This window comes from Acinonyx jubatus, chromosome D3 (genome assembly GCF_027475565.1).
Source record: "Acinonyx jubatus isolate Ajub_Pintada_27869175 chromosome D3, VMU_Ajub_asm_v1.0, whole genome shotgun sequence".
NCBI classification, from domain to species: Eukaryota; Metazoa; Chordata; class Mammalia; order Carnivora; family Felidae; genus Acinonyx; species Acinonyx jubatus.
In genome coordinates this window covers 87,905,540-87,925,011 of record NC_069392.1, presented here as the reverse complement: position 1 = coordinate 87,925,011, position 19,472 = coordinate 87,905,540, and the positions used below count along the sequence as shown (strand labels likewise).

The window sequence follows — 19,472 nt, the reverse complement described above, 5'->3', positions numbered from 1 at the left end:
AAAAGGTGGCAGGGTGTGGCGGGCGGAGCAGGGCGCGCAGCGCGCAGACCCCGGGAGCCGCGAGCGGACGCCCCCTCCGCCCGGCGCGCGGGTGGCGCGCAGGCGGGGGCCGGCGGACACTCCACCCCCCACCGCCACCCCCGGGCCGGGCCGGGCCGCCGGGCCTCCCCCTCCCCTCGCGCTGCCTCTCCCCCGCGCCCCCTCCCCCGCCGAGCCGGGCCGAGCGGCGGAGCCGCGGGGAGAGCGCGGGGCGCGGGCAGCGGGTCATGGCGCGGAGCGGGCCGGGGCGGTGCGGGCGGCGCGGGTGGCGCGGGCGGTGCGGGCGGTGCGGGCGGGGCGCGCTGCTGGCCTGCGCTGCGTGGACCGCGGGCTGGGTGCTGGCGGCCGCGCTGCTGCTCCGCGCGCACCCGGGCGTCCTCTCCGAGCGCTGCACCGACGAGAAGAGCCGGCGCATCCTGGCCGCGCTGGTAGGTCCCGCCACCGCACCGAGCCCGCGCCGCGCTCCCCGGGGGCACGGGGCGGGACACCCTCCGGGGGGCCCCGGGAGCCGGGCGCGGCCGCGGCACCCACGGTGTGTGTGGGGGGGGGCGGGGTGGAGGGAGTGCCCGATGCATGCGGACAACCCGGTCTCTCCGCTCCGGAGTCCTCTGCGGGCGCGCGGAGGTGTCTCTCCCTTGTCGCCAAAATTGGTCCTTTGTCCCGAGAGTCTTCCTGCCCAGCTGCTGCCCTGCCGCCCCCGAGCCCGCGCTCGGAAAGTTTGCAGGTCGGCTCTGAGTCTCCGGCCGCGCCTCGCCGCCCGCGTCCGCTGTGGTGCGGCCGGGCTCGGGGCGCTGGCGAGGGCGAGGGCGCGGGCCGGCGGCGGGGCTCGGCGGCGGGGACCACGCCTCTGCCTCTCGGGTCTGCTTGCCTCGCCCAGCGGCTGTTCTGGGATTCCAACCTGGGGGTCCCTCCCGAGCCCAGTGCAGGCGGCTGGTAGGGCCCCTGTCTCCCGGCGCCCCAAAGCCGCGGCTCTCCCCTGCGCGGCTTGTGGGGCCCCCGGCGGAGCGCGCTCAGGCCAGGGGACCCCGGCAGACCGGGGTCCCGGGGGTCGAGACCGCAGTCTCCTCCAAGAGGGGTGGGCCTGAGGGGTCCTAGGCGGGCCGGGCGGTCAGAGACACAGCGTGGGCTTGCAGGCTGCCTGGCGCACTGGGTCCCAGATGCTCTTTTCGCTGAGTCCAAACGTTGGGTGCTGCTCAGTCTCGGTTTGGTGGGGAAGATGATGCGCATTGGGCGACTTGAGGAAAGGTAGGAATCCCCTCAAGGAAAGCCAAAAAGGCCAAGACACTGGCAACTACTGTTCCGTTGGTTTTTTAAGCGGTTGTCCGCTTCCTAAAACAGTGACCATAGAAGCATTTGCTGTGAAAAATTATTTTCCAAGAAATCCCGAAGGGGAAGAAAAAAAAAAACCGCATGGGAAGTTTACAGACCGATTGCTGACTTATGAGTGGGTGTTTTGAGAGTGTAGGTTTTCAAAACTTCAGAGCCTAAAGGTTTAAAAAATTCTTAAGTGAGATTGGAAAAATTAAAGTGAGTGAAACATACAAATGAACAGAAATCGTATTCCCTAATGGAGTCTGACATGTGTCATCATGAACTCATAATAATGCAAGTAAGACCCTCACCACAGGTTCCCTGCATCCTGTGTATCAATCATCCATCCATTACCAGGCATGTATGGACCCTGACACTGAAGTTCTATCAAGTTTTCTGTAACTTGGTAACAACTCATTGAGTTTCTCAGTGACCTATATAAAAACTCCTTTCACTTATAAAGGCTTCTCACCCCCCCCCCCCGCCCCGCCGCTGTTTTTAGGGTGACTGACTACTTTTTTTTAATGAACAAAAATAGTGTAGCCACGATGGAATAGCTATTCACAAAAATAATACAGTAATCTTTTACATTAAAATAAAAATGCTATTTTCAGGTAGTTGTCTTTGGTTAAGTGGGAAAGGGACTAATGGAAATTATATGGCCTAATATAATTGAGCTAATCATAACTTTCCCAGCATTCCCGCCCGTAAATTAAAACCGATTCTGGTTAGAGGCTCTACCGCTCTGTCTCCAATGGCAGCCATCTGGGCTCACTTTTAGTCAACACGAAGCTGGGGAGATAGATCCTGCTCCTAAAGCCTCTCAATCCTGCCTGTTGCCAAAGGAACGAATCGAAACGCCGCCTCTGTCTGTCTCCCTGAAGTTCGTCTGACCTTGTCTCAATGAACTGAGTTTTTGGGGCACGTCCCCTGGCTGCCCTACTCAAGGCCATTATTTCTTACACGCGCTCCGGCCTTGGCCTTCTCTGCCTCTCTCCCTGCCTCCTCGCCTTCTACCCTCTCCGTTCTGGATGTGCTCATGTCAGCCCCCCTCGGCACGCTGGTTCCCAGCTCCCCAGGACACTCTGAACGAGAGCAGGGTTGGAACAGCATGGCGGGGCCCGCACCGCAGACTCGGCTGGGCCCTGGCTGCCGGGCAGAGGCCGGCACTGTGGCCTCCCAGGACTCCAGCTGAATCGGCCCTCTGTCTCCCGGCTCCCAGGCACTTTCAATGCATCCTGCCTGGCTTTTGTCCTTCATAAGAAAACTGGCTGTTATTTTTCTGACTGCTCTCCAGGCCCTCATTAGCTTTCCCTCTGAATACCAAGCTCAGGGGGAGCCACAGGGAGCCCCCTCCCTCCCTGGCAGAGATGGTGAGTGCCTCCTGGTGTCCCAGGCCTCGGGCATGACAGGTGCCATTGCCGGCCTGCGGGGGAGTCTGTAGACAAAGGTGCAGAGCTCCAGTGGCTGGGAGTCGGGCCTGCTGGCACCCCCGAGAGGTACCCCGCCTGCTGAGGGAGCCCAGTGCGCTCCATGGCCCTGGACGAGGGGAGGGCTGGAAGAGCCCGCTGGCATTTCTCCAAGGAGTCGAGCCCTCCGTCTCCTAGCTTTGCATTTTTTGAGTCAGACTGCTGCGCTCCTCTGCGCCGTGGCTTTCCAGCACATCTCATAATCAAGACATCCGTAAGCCCCCTTCCACTTCTCCGTGAGGTTTCTAGAGCCCTTCTTTTCCGGCGAGCTGTGACAGGGGCCAGGCTGGCGAGCCTTATGCTGTGTCTGATTATTTACAACCCCGGCTCCCCCGTTCTGCTTGCAGAGCGTTTCACAAGGCCCAGAGAGATGTTGCAGGTGCCCGCTGGGCTGACTCCGGGAAGGCCCTGTGCAAAGTAGTTTTCCCTGTATTATTTCATTCTGTCCCCCTCCACAACCCCTGGGGGGTATGGGCTTTTACTGTCCTCATTTCAGAGATGGGAAACGGCGCCCCACAGAGGTAGAGTATCCTGATGGCGCACTGCGTCACAGAGCCCGTGTGTAACCCTGTGCGCTTTGGTAGTGGAAACTCCAGCCCAAGAGGTGGTTCCCCAGTGATGAATTTAGTTGCCTGCAGTAGAGGTTGCTTCTTCATAGGGCAGGCTTATCTTTCTTTGCTGCGGTAGAAACCCCATGACCCCAGTGGGACTACAGCATCCGGAAAGATTTTACAGGAGGGAAGGACTCTATTTTTCTGAGTGCTTTGGCCATGTTTGTGATATGTATCTTCTAAGGCATATCCAGGGGCCAAGAAGGGCTGGAGGGTGAACTGGCTCAGTGTTCTGAGATTTTGCAATGCACAGATAACTGCTCAGGTGAGGAATTCTATAGTGGGATATGTTGCTAACCACATAGAGACTTAATGCTCCTCGAAAACAAGAACGGATACACAAAAGAAAACCCAGCCCTTAGGCATGACCTCCGGGACCCTGTCAGCAGTTTCCCAGACTAGAGTGGACAGGTTTTGTTTTTGCCTGAGAACCATGATACACGCTGGAGAGATCCTAACCGACAGCCTCTGAGACGCTTCCTACCAGACCTGAGAATTCTGGCAGTGTGCGTTTGTATGCACGCATGTAGGCTAGAAATGCCAACCCACTGTGAGCTCAGATAATCACAAAATGCCAGTCAACTACAAGGAGAGTTTATTAATTTTTTTTTCAATATGATACCTGTGGATTTTATACGTGCACTCATTTGGGCACAGGGTTGTACCTGTCTCCACGCTGGCAACACCCCTTCATATGCAGAGAAAAGTGATTTTAAAAATTGAGTTGAAGTGAATAAACTGCTTTTTTGAGCTCAAAAATAGCTACTTCAATAAGACATGTGGCACATAAGATAATTTCACTATTGTCTCTAACATGATGACAATTTTTAATTAGCTTGTAAACTTGTAGTTTGTACTTAAGTTCATTGTTTTTTTTTTTTTTATTTTTTTTAAGTGCTGGTTTATTTTTGAGAGAAAGAGAGAGAGAGAGCAGGGGAGGGGCAGAGAGAGACAGAGAGGAGAGGGAGAATCCCAAGCAGGCTCCACACTGTCAGCCAAGAGCCCGACATGGGGTTCAAACCCCTGAACCCTGATTTCATGACCTGAGCATAAGCCAAGAGTTGGAAGCTCAACCGACTGAGCCCCCCAGGCGCCCAGCTAAATTCGTTGTTTTTCAAATAGGAGATTAGTTCTTTCTCTGTGTTTAGGAGGCTCAGACATGCAAAAAGATCCTGCAGACCACTCCATCACTGGAACCAGCACAGCCACAGTGGATGAATTTCACACTGTGTATAAGAGAGTGGGAACGCAGGTGGCAAACGTACATCCTCAGACAGGGTGGTGACAAAGAGTAGCTCTGACTAACCACGCTGTGTGTACCCTGCTGTAAAGCAAATTCTCTCCTAGGACGAGCTGGGTGACGGGGGCACCAGAAGTTAGGGCACAGATCTGAGGCCTCACCTACGGCAGCTGGCAGGCCCCCCTGGGACTCGGGGCACCCCGTTCCACTTCCCGGCCTTTGCGATGGCCAACACTGCCTCCCCACAAGCTGCCAGCCGCGCAGGAGGCACACTCACGCCCCAACGTGTTAAGCTTCAGAAAACAGCCCATAGTAATTAATGTTCCCCTCCAAAACGGATGGGCTCTACCCCCAATTCGATGATTATTCCGTTGTTCAAAATGTCTTCGACTCCTGTTTGGAATCGCCGTCCAGATTTGTAGGGGCAACGCCGTAGAGACTTTCATTTGAGTTGAACTCGATTTCATCTGTGCAGGGTAGTTTTGTAGACGACACTGTGCGGTGGGGAGCCGGTGGGGGAGAGGATATCGCAGGTGAGTGTGGTGGATGGAGAGCTGGGGGCAGAGGACAAAGGTGAGGACCCCTAGGGGCAGGGGGGCTGTCTCCCCGGGAAGGTTGATCTGGCACTTGGGGGCCAGAAGCAGTTTTGTCTGGCAGAGACACGGCATTTTTTCATAGGCCAGCCCCCTCGATCACACACAGCTGCTGGCACTAACTTTGCCTCCCACACTGCCCACCTGGATCTGGTTCTCTGAACATACGAGGCCACTTTGCAACTCCGGCTCTTTGCACAGGCTGTTCCCGGCAAAGGAGCTGCCCTCTGTCTCCTCGTCTGCTAGGCGCACCTGCCGTTTGGCTTTCAACACTGAACTCAGGAGCCTCTCTCCAAGAAGAAGCCTCCCCCACCTCTGCCCGTCTAATGACCAGGGCCGGAGAGGGGGGTCATCACTGAGATGACCAGGTCCTCTGCACCTGTGACCTTGGCTGACCTTCACAGGTCTCCTGTGACACCGTATTAGCTCCCCATGCTACAGACCTGGAAACTAGCCACAGCTGCTGGGGGCGCCGAGCTGAGAGACAAACCCAGTCCGCCCGGAGCCAAGCCTGGCTGCGCACCTATCCTGCACAGGTCATACTCTGCTGTCATTTATGAGTTTGGAAGGCAGCCACCGCTGTTCTGGGAACTCCTGAGCCTGGTACCTGTAGTGGATAGTGGCTCAGCTCACGGTCGGCTGCGTTAAGTTGGGAGAGAGAGTGGCATGGTTCATTTGGAGCTGGCTGGGGGTGGCTGAAGCAGCAAGCCCTTCCCGTGGCCGTTGACAGCCTCAGAGGATTGGAGGGGTCTTCTTGGCCCACAACTGTCTCTCCTGGCCAGGAGCAGTTCTGGATGAAAGTAAAGCCCCGGGCCATCGTAGCTGATGCCCTCTGCACTCCCCACTCACCATCCAGCGGACTCTGTCCAACTCCTCCCTTCTGTCAGCCCAGGACTCCCCTCCTCCCACCAGACAGTGCCGTCACCTGCTCTTTATGTGTTCTGGACTTCATACAAAAGCACTTTTGATCAAGTTACAAATGTGACAACACTCTAAAAGCGTTCTGGAATTTAATCAAATAACTTTGGAAATCATACTTAAAGAGGAATTTGAGGGCTTTATGAGGAAATCAAAAAAAGTTTTTATTTTCTGATCAGGTTCACTGAAGAAATGTGAAACTCTGTAAATTCCAGACAGAGTAGGAGAAAAACTACAAGTCAGGTGAATGCCCCACGGTATTTCCATCCTTCATAACCTTTCTGCTCCTGGTCGGCTAGACCACTTAACCCTTTCATCCCCACCTCTCCTCCACGAGGAGCCTGAAAGGTCCCAGGGGAGCCTGAGTCAGCTTTCTTACCAGGGGTGATATGGAAGCAACTCTAAGCAGACAGTGAGTGACTCAGAGGGTCCAGGTGCTTTCAACACTCAGTTCTTGACCCCAAGCCTTGGAATTTGAAGGATGGCATTTTGCCAACACTGTGTTAACGTTAAATACGTTAAAGTTGACTGCAGCATGGAGTGTGCTTGAAACAGTGGTGCGGGTGTTTGTTAACGCAGCTTTATTACAGGTGTCTGTTTTCCAAAGACAAAAAGGCTGCCCCAGCAACAGGAGGGCATCCCCAGGCTCCGGGGTCAGATTCACGACCGGCACAGGACTCCGTTGCTTGAATCCTAGCGTTTGGCAAGTGCGACACATCCACCGCCCAGCATGATACACGGAGATGGAAAGGCCACAAAGGCAGAAAGGGCTCCCAGGAGACTCCCAGGGTCAAGTCACATGGCGTGGCCTGGGTCTTCCAAGCTCTTGCCCTGGTACTTCCCGAAACGGTCCTGAAAATCCACTTACTTCTTTTAGGAACTGGGAATATTTCTTTTTTTTCTTTTAATTTTTTTAATGTTTATTTTTGATAGAGTGAGAGAGGCAGAGTGTGAGCGGGGGAGGGGCAGAGAGAGAGGGAGATACAGAATCCGAAGCAGGCTCCAGGCTCTGAGCTGTCAGCACAGAGCCCAATGCGGGGCTCAAACTCACAGGCCATGAGATCATGACCTGGGGTGAAGTCAGACGCTTAACAACTGAGCCACTAAGCATCTCAGAATGTTTCTTTTTTTTTTTTTAATTTTTAAAAATGTTTTATTTACTTTTGAGAGAGAGAGAGAGAGAGAGAGCAAGCAGGGGAGGGGCACAAAGAGAGGAAGACACAGAATCCGAAGCAGGCTCCATGCTCTGAGCTGTCAGCATAGAGCCCAACATGTGGCTCGAACTCACAAACCATGAGATCATGACCTGAGCCAAAGTTGGACATTTAGCCGACTTGAGCCACCCAGGCACCCCGGAATATTTCTTTTTAATAACCATTTTGGTAATGCATGCTTTGAACAATTAAACTAGAGTATTTATGAAGGTCCCCAATCCTTTTTCTCACTTTGGGGCCAGGCATATGTTTTCAAATTCATACTTTTGGGGGCATTGAAAGGATAATATGGGGCATATACCTTATATTTTGGGTATGAAGCAGAACCAGTAATCAAACAAATTAATAATTCTGCAGCACAATCTATGCAAATTCTCACCAAGTCAAAGACCTGAAGACTAACAGCCTCACAAACTATTCAGTTGGGTTTTGATTCCACATGAGGCTCAGAGAGTCATGAGAAGGTTGTCTTTTCAGGGTTTTTTGCATTTTGCAATTGTTCACACACCCAGGCATTGGAAGTACATTGACTTTGAGCCACTTACAGTACAAAGCCAAGAGCGTGGACGACCACAGCCTCTGAAGGGCCTGGAATTAGGTACCCGGCCACCGTTCAAGGGCATCTCGTGATGTCTTGCACTTGAATGAATGAGTGGTTTCCACAAACTTTTCTCACAGCCTGCCCGAAAACCGACCAAGGGGGGCAGACCGGTGAGATGCAGGGAGGGGAGACGAGGCTCAGGGCGGTGGGGCAGCCGCCAGGGATGCCGTGGCACAGCCGGGCGTGGCTGAGCTGTACCGTGCTGAGCTCCAGCTTGTCATTCTGGGCACCTGGTCGTGCAGGAGACAGAGTGAAGAAGATGATGTGGTGGTCCTGCCCTTGTCTCATCACCTGATGAGGACTGGGTGGCCCCCTTGCTTAAGGTGCAGCAGGTGAGGCCTGCGTGTGCCCACGTGGAGGGAGGATGCATCTGGAGGGGGTGGGGGAGAGCAGGTGGAGTTAGAACATAGGCTCAGCTCCTAATAAAGTGTCTAGGGCTGTAGGTTTCCTGAAAGATAAAACAAAGAAGGGAACCGAGAAACGGTCCTTCATTTTACTCTGTTCCGCACCAGCTCTGTCCTCCCCCTTCTACCTCGTCCCAGCGGGACCACCGGCCAGGGCCCACGGGACCGTCTTCTGAGGGACGTTTGTAATGTGGTGGTGGGGTCACCGGGTCCCCTCGTGTGGAACCCATCCTAAGAGCTGCTCGAGTTTAGGAGAAACGCCCATCTGAGGGCTCCTGGACCTTCCTCACCACCGCCGGGAGCCAAACACACCCGACACTTCTAGAATGTATCCCAAGCAGCTCCTGTGTCCCCGGTGCCTGTCCTCTCCAGTTGTGCTGACACCATCATCCACGAGGCCCCTTCTAACTCCCGCTTCCTGTGGTGGGTTCTCCTCCGCACCCCTGTAATCCTTCCAGAGCTGCTGGCCCTATAGGCCACCCTCCTTGGTGTCAGAAACAGCAGGCTGAGGGAACACGCCTGCGGGAGAGGTCCTTCCTGTGGCCGGCCCTGGGTACCAGGTGAGGCTCGCTGGGGACCCACCTTCTGGGCTCTGACTGCCATTCTCTGATGGCAGAGGAGGTCAGAGTTCCCCGGGGCAGCCCAGATGTGTGGCCAGAGTCTGGCACAGTTCAGGGAAGCGAGAGCCAGCAGGCGAAAGGCTTTTCCCAGCATCACGGGGCTGGATGGGGGAGGCCTGCTTCTGGCCTCCGCTGTCCTGACTCTCGAGGCCTGGGCCTGGTTGAATCACGTGACAAATACGAGCGGCTCCTTTAACTCCCTCGCTTCCTTAACTCAGGGACCCAAATAGCCCGCGTGGTTCACACCTGACAGGTTTCTCTCAACAGCTGACTAGAAGCGCCCTGAGCGCAGGGCCGGGCCTCGTTGCTCCCCCTGCCCGCCCCGTGACCGACTGTCCCCTTCCTTCCAGTGCCAGGAGTACCGGGGCGGGGTGCTGGTGGGGGACCTCTGCGAGGACCTGTGCGTGGCGGGGACACTGAGCTACCAGCGCTGTCTGTACTACGAGAGAGGCAAGAAGGTGCTGCAGGCCGACTGGCGCGGCCGGCCCGTCATCCTCAAGTCCAAGGAGGAGGCCTTCTCCAGCTTCCAGCCGCTCAGCCTGCCGGACGACGCGGCCGAGGACGGCGGCCAGGACTTCCCGGAGGCCGAGCTGCTGCTGGTGGTGGCCGGTGAGGTCAGGAACGCCCTGGGCCTAGAGCTGCCCAACGGCAGCCTGGGGCCGCTGTGGCCCCGGAGGCGCGGCCGTCGCTGGCTGGGCCAGCTGGCCACCCTGTGGTCCCTGGTCCAGCAGGAGGAGTTCGTCCTGTTCAGCCTGCTGCAGGACCTGAGCCGGCACGCCCCGCCCGTGCTGGGCTCCTGCGGCCACTTCTACGCGGTGGAGTACCTGGCCGCGGGCAGCCCCCGCCACAGGGCCCTCTTCCCCCTGGACGGGGCCGCAGGCGCCCCCCGGGGCGGCCGGGGCCAGGCCAAGGCCATCAGCGACATGGCGCTCAGCTTCCTGGACATGGTGAGCCATTTCGACGATGACTTCTCCCACCGCCTCCACCTCTGCGACATCAAGCCCGAAAACTTTGCCATCAGGAGTGACTTCACGGTGAGTGGCTCGGGGAGGGTGTGTGTGTCATGTGGAGGACCGACAATCTAGGGGAGGTTTTGGAAGTCACGGGGGACCCCTGGAAGCTTCTGGAACCTTCTAGCCTGGACAACCCAGACCTGCCACACCACCTCCTTTTGGGGTGTTAATGAGAGAATTTTAACAATGCGTGCACCTTGCACCTCCGTCCTCCAGGAACGGGAACTAGAAGGAAAGGCGCCTGGTAGGGGGCGGAGGGCCCGGCAGGGGAAGGTGCGTCCTTCCTAATGGCTGTTCTGGATTCTCCAAAGCAGCTTCGCCACATTGTAGACTAATTTGAAAGCGAGCTCTCGCTGAGTCAGAAAACAGTCTTCAGGAGAGCAGGAGCCACCGAGGATGACAAGGAAAGGTGGCTTTTGGGAGCTTTGGTACAACAGCCAGTTGGGGCTGCTGCTTTCTGCCTGCCCATGCTCTGAGATGACGGGAGATGTTTTCTGGTCCTTTCTTCCTGGAGAGGTCCTAGCTAGTCTCCCTTCCATGGGCAGGGCTTCTAGAGGGACAAGTGGAGTTTTGGCAGCTCCTATGAGGGAAAATCCTGCCGGGGGGAAGCATCTGGCTCTGTGCTGCTCTGTTGCAGCAGGTGAAGTCCGTTTCCTGCTCTGGGCAATGCAGGCGTTCATGGAATTAAAGGTGCTGGAGAAGCAATGGCAGGAGGGACTCGGTGTTTCACGAGAAGATAATCCCCTCCCGCTTCCCCCCAACTAGGCTACACCCGCGTGTCGGATTGATGCGTCCTTGCCCCGTGCCCGGGCAAGCGCTGGGACCACTTCCGAAGAAGTAGGTGTGGTATGGGATGGGTGCTGGGGAGGGGCCGTGTCCCGGGCCCCCTCCTCCACAAGCTGCGGTCAGTTAGCTTGTCCGCTGCCAGTGCTGGTGAGCGAACGGCCAGGCCGACTTCGCGGGAGCTACACCAGAGAGCTGGCCGCTGAGCGTGCCGGCTCATGGAGGAACGGTGCTCTGCATCCTGGTGAAAAACAGGAAGGGAGGCAAAGAGGGTACTCTTACTGCTGGCCAAGGGCTTCCGTGGCAGGTGACATGGGAGTGCCTTCCTACGACAGCCTGAAACCTACGAAACTAATGCAGTCCCTCTGACTGCCCCAGAGGGACTGATGAGCTGGGAGTGGCTCAAAGTGTGGAAGGGAAGGAGCTGAGAGGTTCCAGAAGGCTCTGGGAGGTTCCTGGAGGGTCCGTCTGCAATACCCTGGGCTCCATGAGACCTCTAGACGTGGTTGTGAGGGGGAGGGACAGCCCAGGACTCTGCCAGGGTATTTTTGGAGTTGAACTCCCAGCCAAGGCTTCCCCAGTTCGTGAGCAGAAGGTTTATGTACTAGACATGTAGGACCGCCGTTCTCTTTCCCAGAGAAATCCTGGGAACGCAGACACCCAAGGCCCTGGGAAAGGAGGTGTGGGGTGTCCACTCACAACCCCTGGCTTTGGCAGTTATCTCATCTGACACCCGTTTATTCATCCAGTGAGTGTCATGGAGTGCCAGTGAGTGGAACTCAACAGGGGCGGTAACAGTTGAGGGAACTGAGAGGCTGGCTGGGCTAGGTTCCCAGAAAAGGCCGTAGGAAGGAGGCAGGGCTGACGGGTCTTCCCCGGGGGAAAGGGAAGCATGGCATGTTGCTGGCTTGTGCACTGCATCAGAGTTGTGCCTTCCAGTATCTTGTGCACAATAGGCAGGAGATATTTGTTCAATGAGGTAACGGCGACACTTTCAAGCCCAGGCTGTGCCCTGTGGACTGTGCTGGGGTGCACAGACCCTCACCTCTGCCTGAGTTCTTGCTCAGGGGAGAAGGGGAAAGAAGGACAGAGGGTCCCGTTTGGCTAACCCTGGCATTATTCACGTCCTTACATGCTGAGTCTCAAGAAGTTAACTTTCCCTGTGATTTTACAACTTTAATGAAACCCAGCAGTATCAGCATCACCAGGGAACTTGTTAGAAATGCGAATTCTCTGCCTCCCCCCGCCAAGACCTGCTGGGTCTGACCCTCTGGGGGTGGGACGTGGCGACCAGCACATACAGTCACTCACTTTCTCTGGGTCCCCCACTTACAGATCCTGAGAATTTATCCACTGGTTGCCAAGGAACAACTGGGAAACACCATCGCTCTGTGCCCCCCGAACCACTGCCCGCAAATGCTCCTTTCGAACAGATACGTTTCCTGCCCCAGAGCCACACTTTTCAGTGGAGAATGAAATAATCCCCAACCCTTTCTAGTCTGATGCCCGGAGAAAGTTTGATGAGACGCAAGTGAAGTAATTCCGTGAAGGAAGAATGTTATGATTCTCTCGATTCTGGTTAAGAAAACTTACTCAGGTTTCTCTGTTGGCTTGGTTGCTGTTCTTATTCTACGTGCGTACAGTTATGCTCACAATAGCTATAATCCATTCTCCATTATGCACTGAAAACCAAATCTGGCTCTCCCTGGGAGGTGAGAAGGGAGCAATGAGAGATGGGAGAGAGAAGTTGTAAAGAGGTGAGATCGCAGGTAGGGGCCCAGGGGAAGCCGGGGAGAATGTCAGAAAGTATAGAAAGAAGAGAGACCATGTAGTCCCTATGATAAATTACCGAGACGACAGATGTGTGAGCACAGCCTAATATATATTTTCGTGTATTAACTAGGGTACACAGTGAAATAATGAGACAGGAAAAATTGAGTAAAATTATAATTTCTGCTTGCTGTGCCTGAATTAGTAATTAGGCAAAGCTCTTGAGTAGGGAAAAGTTCTGTATTTTTTATTTTCATTGTTCTCCATATATTTTGAAAGGGCGTATTTTTCCTCTTCTGTTTTACCGAATCATCCCCGAGAAAGTTTACTGCCTCTTGGCATCACTCCAGAGTGAAAAACAAAAACCCAAACTGGGGAGCGTAGCTCCCAACACCACCAAGTTGAGGAGGACACGAACCCCAACCAATGAGTCTTTTGAGATGCTACCAAAGGCCGGAGGAAGGGCTGGTATTTGGAGGGTGACCTGTGAAGGCTTGTGAAATGTCGCAGACTCCATCAAACTCATCAAATCTTCCAAAAGCTCTTTGTCAACACCTTGAAGCTATGAACTGCATGATTTGGGCAGACTCCAGGTTTTATCAAGTTTGAGATCAGCCTTTTTTTTTTTTTTTTTTTAATACATTCAGGTTGTGGAAGAAAATCCGCATCATGTAGATGTTATTTCTTTTTCTGGTTTTGAAGCCTATTTGGTTTGAAGCCAGGAAGATAAATCTGAAATTCCAGAAGCTCCACCCTCTTCTCGGGCTGACAGTGGCGTTTTGTATTTGATGCTGTTGGATGAGGGTCCACGGGCATCAAACCTAATTCAGGAGCTTTCACACTGCCTTTCCCAGACACGTTTCGATCCAGCCAGTCAGGAGGAAACCAGTCGGCATAGGTCACACATACGCCGTAAATAGACAACCTACGTCCTGCCCTCCACATTCACCGGCACCCCCACGGACCTGCCCCTGGAAGGCAGTTTTCTTCTGTAGCTTCTATTCATGGGGATAAGTTATCTGTATTCATGGCTTTCATAATTCTGACCCTGGAAGGTCAGAGACCAAAGTTTTAAAGCAATGGAGGGGGAATTCATTTATTTTTAAGAAATTGCAGGCATTCGACTTTTACAGCTGAAAAAATGTTTCAAGTTGAAAAGTGATACTTGTAGTCAGAGTTCCGGATGCTAGGCTTTCACGAGTGATGGCAAATGTCCTTTTGGCAGGGAAGGCCTTGCGATGTGGTCTATGCCGGGCCCCTGTGTGAGTGAAGCATGTGGCCCCCAGCCTGGCCAGGGCCCCTCTTTCTGGCAGGCAGCGTTCTGCGATCCTGCAATCTGTAGGAGCCTGCACCTCAGAGAGCAGAGGCACACTGGCTCCCTCTGCATTGGCCCCCCGGGGGGTCCTCATGATGGCCATGAGCTGGGCCCCAAGAGTGCTTGTGATGGCCATGTGCTGGGCCCCCGGCATCCTCGTGACAGCCCCAGGAGTCCTTTTGATGGCCATGCTCTGGGCCCCCAGAGTCCTTGTGACAACCATGTGCTGGGCCCCAAGAGTCCTTGTGATGGCCATGTGCTGGGCCCCGGGAGTCTTTGTGATGGCCATGTGCTGCTTGGTTACAGGTGGTGGCCATCGACGTGGACATGGCCTTTTTTGAACCCAAAATGAGGGAAATTCTCGAGCAGAATTGCACGGGGGATGAGGACTGCAATTTCTTTGACTGTTTTTCAAAGTGTGATCTGCGAGCCCACAAGTGTGGAGCAGAAAGAGTCAACAGCAACCTGCAGGTAAGCAGCCGCCACCGCGCGGGCTGGGGGACATTGTCCTCTCTGGCTGTTGCTGCCCACCATGCCGTGGCACCCCATTCATATGGCCCAGGTCCCCTCTTCCACGCCACCTGGGCTTGATGTGCTCAGTGGGGACAGGGACATCAGGAGTTGGGGTGGTCATTTGTCCTGTCTCTCCCATGGGGTTGTCAGCCAAATGACCCTTGGGGGTCTGATGGACAGGGCGGCCAGCGGAGCCCATTATTCAGCTCCCCATTTCCTCCTAACGTATTACTTTTCTAACTTGCAGCTTTGCTCAAAAAATTATCCTGCCCTGATGCACAGAGCAAAAGAATAGAATTTTTTAAAATTTCAGAGATAGACGTAATGACACATGGGCGTTTCATAAGTGGCAAAGGTCGCTCTCAGGCCGGCGGAAGGAAGGCTGGGTTATGCAGCGAATGGTGTCGGTTAGCTGGGTGATGGGGCGTAACAAAGGACCACATTAACTCCTACTTCACTGCTCACCAGACTCCATTCCAGAGGCTCATGTACTTACTCATACAAAATACAATCCTAAGTGTGCCAGAGTAAAACTGGGAGAATTTAAAATATTATGTGAGAGTGGAGAAGGTCTTTCTGAGCTCAGAAGGCCACAGGAAGGAGAAATTTAACTATCTTTAAAAAAATCCATATAGCAAAGACGACATAAAACAAAATCCCCCAAAATACAGGCAAATATTTGCAATTGCTCGTACAGACCAGGAGCATAGAGGACAGAGGGTTCCTTATCCGCCGGCTGCTGCCGAGGCCCAGGGAGCGTCCCCCGGGAACGCGCTTGCCCAGCAGAGTCTTTGCCATGGCCCCTCCACATGCCGGGGGTAGCATCCAGGGATCGGTCAGTGGGAGAGGGTCCGTATGCAAAACCCCGTCCCGGCCTCAGTGAGGAACAGTTTTCCTTCTCCCTCAGGTCCCTGGACCGTGGTTCTCAGGAATGCGTCTCAGTAAATCCCTGCCTGCAGATCTCCATCTCCCAGTCTGCTCTCTAGGAAGCCAGCCAAAGCAAGGGGATAATGTCCTCAGTGTATAAAGAGTGTCTGCAAGTTAATATGGAAAAGGTCAACAATGTGATGGAGGCGTGAGCAAAGGATATCAACTAGGCCATTCACTGGAAAGGAAGTACAATGTCACATCATCACCCTGACTGCGAGGAACAACGCAAATTACACCATTTTCACCCACCAGTTGGCAAAAATGAAAGACAACACACATGTTGGGGGGGGGGGGAGCCCAGCGTTCTCATCACACATTGCCATCAGAGTGTATCTCAGCACAACTTTCCACAGGGTCAGTTTGGCAATATCTACCAAAACAAAAAACACACATATCTTTTGGCCCAGAAGTTCCATTTCTAGAAATTCAGTCATAGGTGCAAAATGAAAATGACATACAGGCAAGATATTTACTGCAACTTTGTTCTAATAGCAAAAATTAGTAAACAATCTCATTTCCATCAGTAGGAAACTAGTTAAATAATTTATGATCTATGCACACATTTGAGGTGCAGCCATTAAAGTAAACAGGAAATCCTTAGAAGGCTCTGCCTGGTATTCTGTTAGATGGGAGTGGAAGGTGTGGAAGAGGGTGTGTAATATACTGCCATTCGTGCAAAGTAGAACAGAAAGGAAAAACATGTATCAGCTTGTGTGTGCATACTCTCTCTAGAAGGAAGGGGTCCCCTTGCGGAGCTGGGAACAGAACATTGGACAATCAGCAGGAGGCACACCGGTCTGTCCTTGGGAACATTTAACATTTTTGCACACGTATTCTCAATTTAAAACAGAAATAAGGTGATTTGCTTTTAAAAATATTCCCGGGACACCTGGGTGGCTCAGTTGGTTAAGCATCCAATTTAGACTCAGGTCATGATCTCACGGTTTATGGGTTCGAGCCCCATGTGGGGCTCTGTGCTGACAGCACAGAGCCTACTTGGGATTCTCTCTCTCCCTCTCTCTCTGCCCCTTCCCTGCGTGCTCTCTCAAGATAAATAAAATAAAGAAACAATTAAAAAAATTAAAAAAAAAAGTTCCTCAGAAGTTAAAGTTCCGTGTCTTCTATGAAGAGTAGAACTACAACACTGAGGCCTCTGCTCAATGAGTCCCAAACGGTGTGATACAGAAAGACAAAGCACATTAATCCCGCCCCTCTCGGTGGAGCCCTCCCAGCAGGAGGAGCCTGTGAAAGCTCTAGAAACAGGAGCAAGTGTAAGTGGAAGGTTGGAGGAGATCTCCGGCATCAGTGAATTTCATACCCTAGGGGATGGTGGCTTGATTTTCATTTCTGCTTCTGAAGTAAAATGATTCAAAGTCCCTTCTAGTACAGCCTTCTCTCCGTGAGTCTATCACGTTTGCTGACTACTTCTCCCCACATGTCACTGGACCCTCGGGACAACCAGAGGGTCGTCGCTTGTTATGGTGACCAAATATGCACGAGAAAGCCCAACCTCAGCGATGCGGCCACACAGCCGAGGGGATGCTCCTTACGCAGCACTGGCCGCCCAGGACTTTCTGCTCCCCTTTGTCTTCGGAAGTGTACTCGATGACAGGGACCCTTCCCCGTCTGCGTCGAGGCTGGGAGGGGGACCTTGTTCCCGGTGCCGAGTGGTTCAAGTTCCAGAAGGGAAGGCACTTTTACAATCAGACCATCTGTGTGGGAAGACGCCTCCCTCGGCAGGTGGGGTTGTATGGGAGGAGCCACGGTCTGTTTGGGCCTGTGGAGCCTCCGTGGTTGGTTCGCAGCCTTCAGTAACCACTCTGTCCCCTGCCCCTCAGGTCGTCTGTGACAAGATATTCCGCCACTGGTTCTCCTCCAGTCTCAGGACCTCGGCCGTCTCCGTCCCGCTTCAGCTACAATTGCGGGACGCGGTCCAGGAATGCGCAGACCCTCGGGGCACCTCCGGCAGCGCCCCGGGAGCCGCCCCTGACGTGTTCTGGAAGCTTCAGCGCCTCCTTCAAGCCACACAGAGGGAACTGCAGGAGGCAGAGAAGTAGCCACTCCCGTGGCCTTGGGTCCCTTCCCTCTACGTTGGTTCAAGGACGGGACGTTTCCTCTATGCAAATGAGGGCATGCACAGGTGTCGCTGTGGTCCTTCTGAAATGTGAAATCGCTGATGCCCTTCCCACCGCACGCCAGCTGCCCTCATGTGCGTCCTTCTGTCCCATCCTGGCTTGATTCGCTCCTGATGGAGGCCACCGCGCTGGCCTCTGACCTGCCACCCTTTAAAAGTGACACGAGGGAGGCAGGTACAGCGGTTTCCTCTTGGAGGCCTCTTCGTCGGGAAACAGCACAAATCCCACTCTGAGGATCGTGCTTGTGCTCACCTGAGAGCCAGGGCTTCGAGCTGTCCTGCCTGCACACGTGCCTGCATTTAAAGAAGTGCACGTGCGTGCACACGAGCCAGTGTGCGTGTTCACACGGGAGTGCTCGCGTGCGTGCACGCGTGCGTGAGGACGTGCCTGCCTGAACGAGCGTGAGCAGGGAGCGCGGGAGGCTCCGGGGCAGGGGAAGGGGTGTGCCCTCTGGGACACGAGGGCTGCCTTTGTTTTGGAATAAAATACAATCAAAACAGAAGTTGCGTCTGTAACGCAAACGTAATCCGTCAGGAGAGGACGTGTCAGGACAGCGTATGGCCGTTTTCCTCGTGAGGGGCCCGTCGATTTTATGGAGCCTGTGTTAGGGAGCACGTTACCGCCCGCCGCGGTGCATCTGCCTTTGGCGCGGGAGATGCAGGCTGGTTGGACTGCGTCGTGTTGTCCCCGAGAACGTGGGGGACAGCGAGTGCCGCGGTCGGCGTCGGGCAGGGTCAGAGGCGGGCGCCTTGCTCTCAAGGGCACGAACGCCGAGGCCCGGGCACCGTGCCGCACGCTGGCAGGTGCCTCCGACAGAGTCCCGGGGAGGCTTTCCTGAGAGAAGAGGGACGGAGGGAACCACACTGTGGTCCCTCGCTGGGCAGGCAGGTGAACCCGTGGGGGGCCAGCCAGGCAGCCACCGGGAGGGAACTCCTTTCTACTGGACACCTGGGACACAGCAGGTGCTCCGCAAGTGACCAGCTGGTGTCCCTAAAGGTAAATCAAGAAAGATGCTGAGAGAGGAAAAGGAAATTCTATTGATGGCTTACAAATCAAAGAGGACGGATTAATCTGAAATTAAAAAAAAAATGACAAACTGCACAAATTTCAAGCCCTTTCTCATTTCCTTGCCCGGTGCCTTCCTGGTCCAGACCAAGGGGAATTTCCTGCTTGTGTTCATTTGGATGCATTTCTCCAGGCTGCACCCGGGCTCATGGAACGGTGTGAGGGGCGGGGCAGAGAGGGCGCAGGCCCCACCGGGTCTGGGTTCCCACCTCCGAGCACTTCTGTCTGGTCGCCATGGTCACCTGCAGTCCTGCCCCCCATCCGTCACCCCTGGCATTTTCTCACATGACTCAGTTTCCTCAAGGGCCCTCTAATCGTGTGTGTGAACGACTCACTCTGCCTTTGTAGCCTTTGGCAGGAAGGAAAACCCCATGGCTGTCCCTTCCGTGGCAGAAATACATTAAAACTAAAGTTTGATGCGCAGGCCTTGAGCCAGCAGTTTCTAAAGGAAAAGAGAGTTTGTCTACGGAACAGAGGCTCCTGTCTCTCCAGGGCTGTGCTCTCTGCAGTGGCTTCCTGCAGCCGTGAGGGTCTCACTGAACCGTGCCAACCGGAGGCTCAGGGTCTGTCTCTGAGCGAGGCTTCCGTGAAACTGGGTGTGAGATAAAGGGCGGGGGAGGGGCAGGGGGCTTGCAGGCCGTGCTCCTAAAACAGTTGGCTGTCGCACTGTGACAGCAGAGGGGTCTCCCGCGGGTTGACCCTGGCATCACAGCCCTTCATTAGCGTTGGCTCCGAGCCCCCTGGCTGGGCAGCAGAGCTGGCTCGGGAAGGGGAAAATGTTCGTTTTCATTTAGACCAAAATGGAAGCACATGTTTTTGTTTATCATGGAGACTACGCAACGTGTAATTTCCCAACACAGTGGGGTTGTTATTGCTGCAAAGGAGCGGTTTCACCCCTTTCCCCTGTGTCTGACCACTCGGTGTCTCT

General features: G+C 54.5%; 1 protein-coding gene across 1 annotated transcript; it reads left to right on the top strand.

The window, feature by feature from the left end:
• The first annotated feature begins 266 nt into the window (after positions 1–266).
• On the top strand, positions 267–19,135 carry DIPK1C (divergent protein kinase domain 1C). The gene is made up of 4 exons (XM_027068386.2): positions 267–467; positions 9,371–10,054; positions 14,208–14,372; positions 17,183–19,135. Exons 1-4 carry the CDS (start codon positions 267–269, stop codon positions 17,399–17,401), a joined length of 1,269 nt encoding a protein of 422 aa, XP_026924187.2. The 3' UTR covers positions 17,402–19,135.
• Positions 19,136–19,472: the final 337 nt, after the last annotated feature.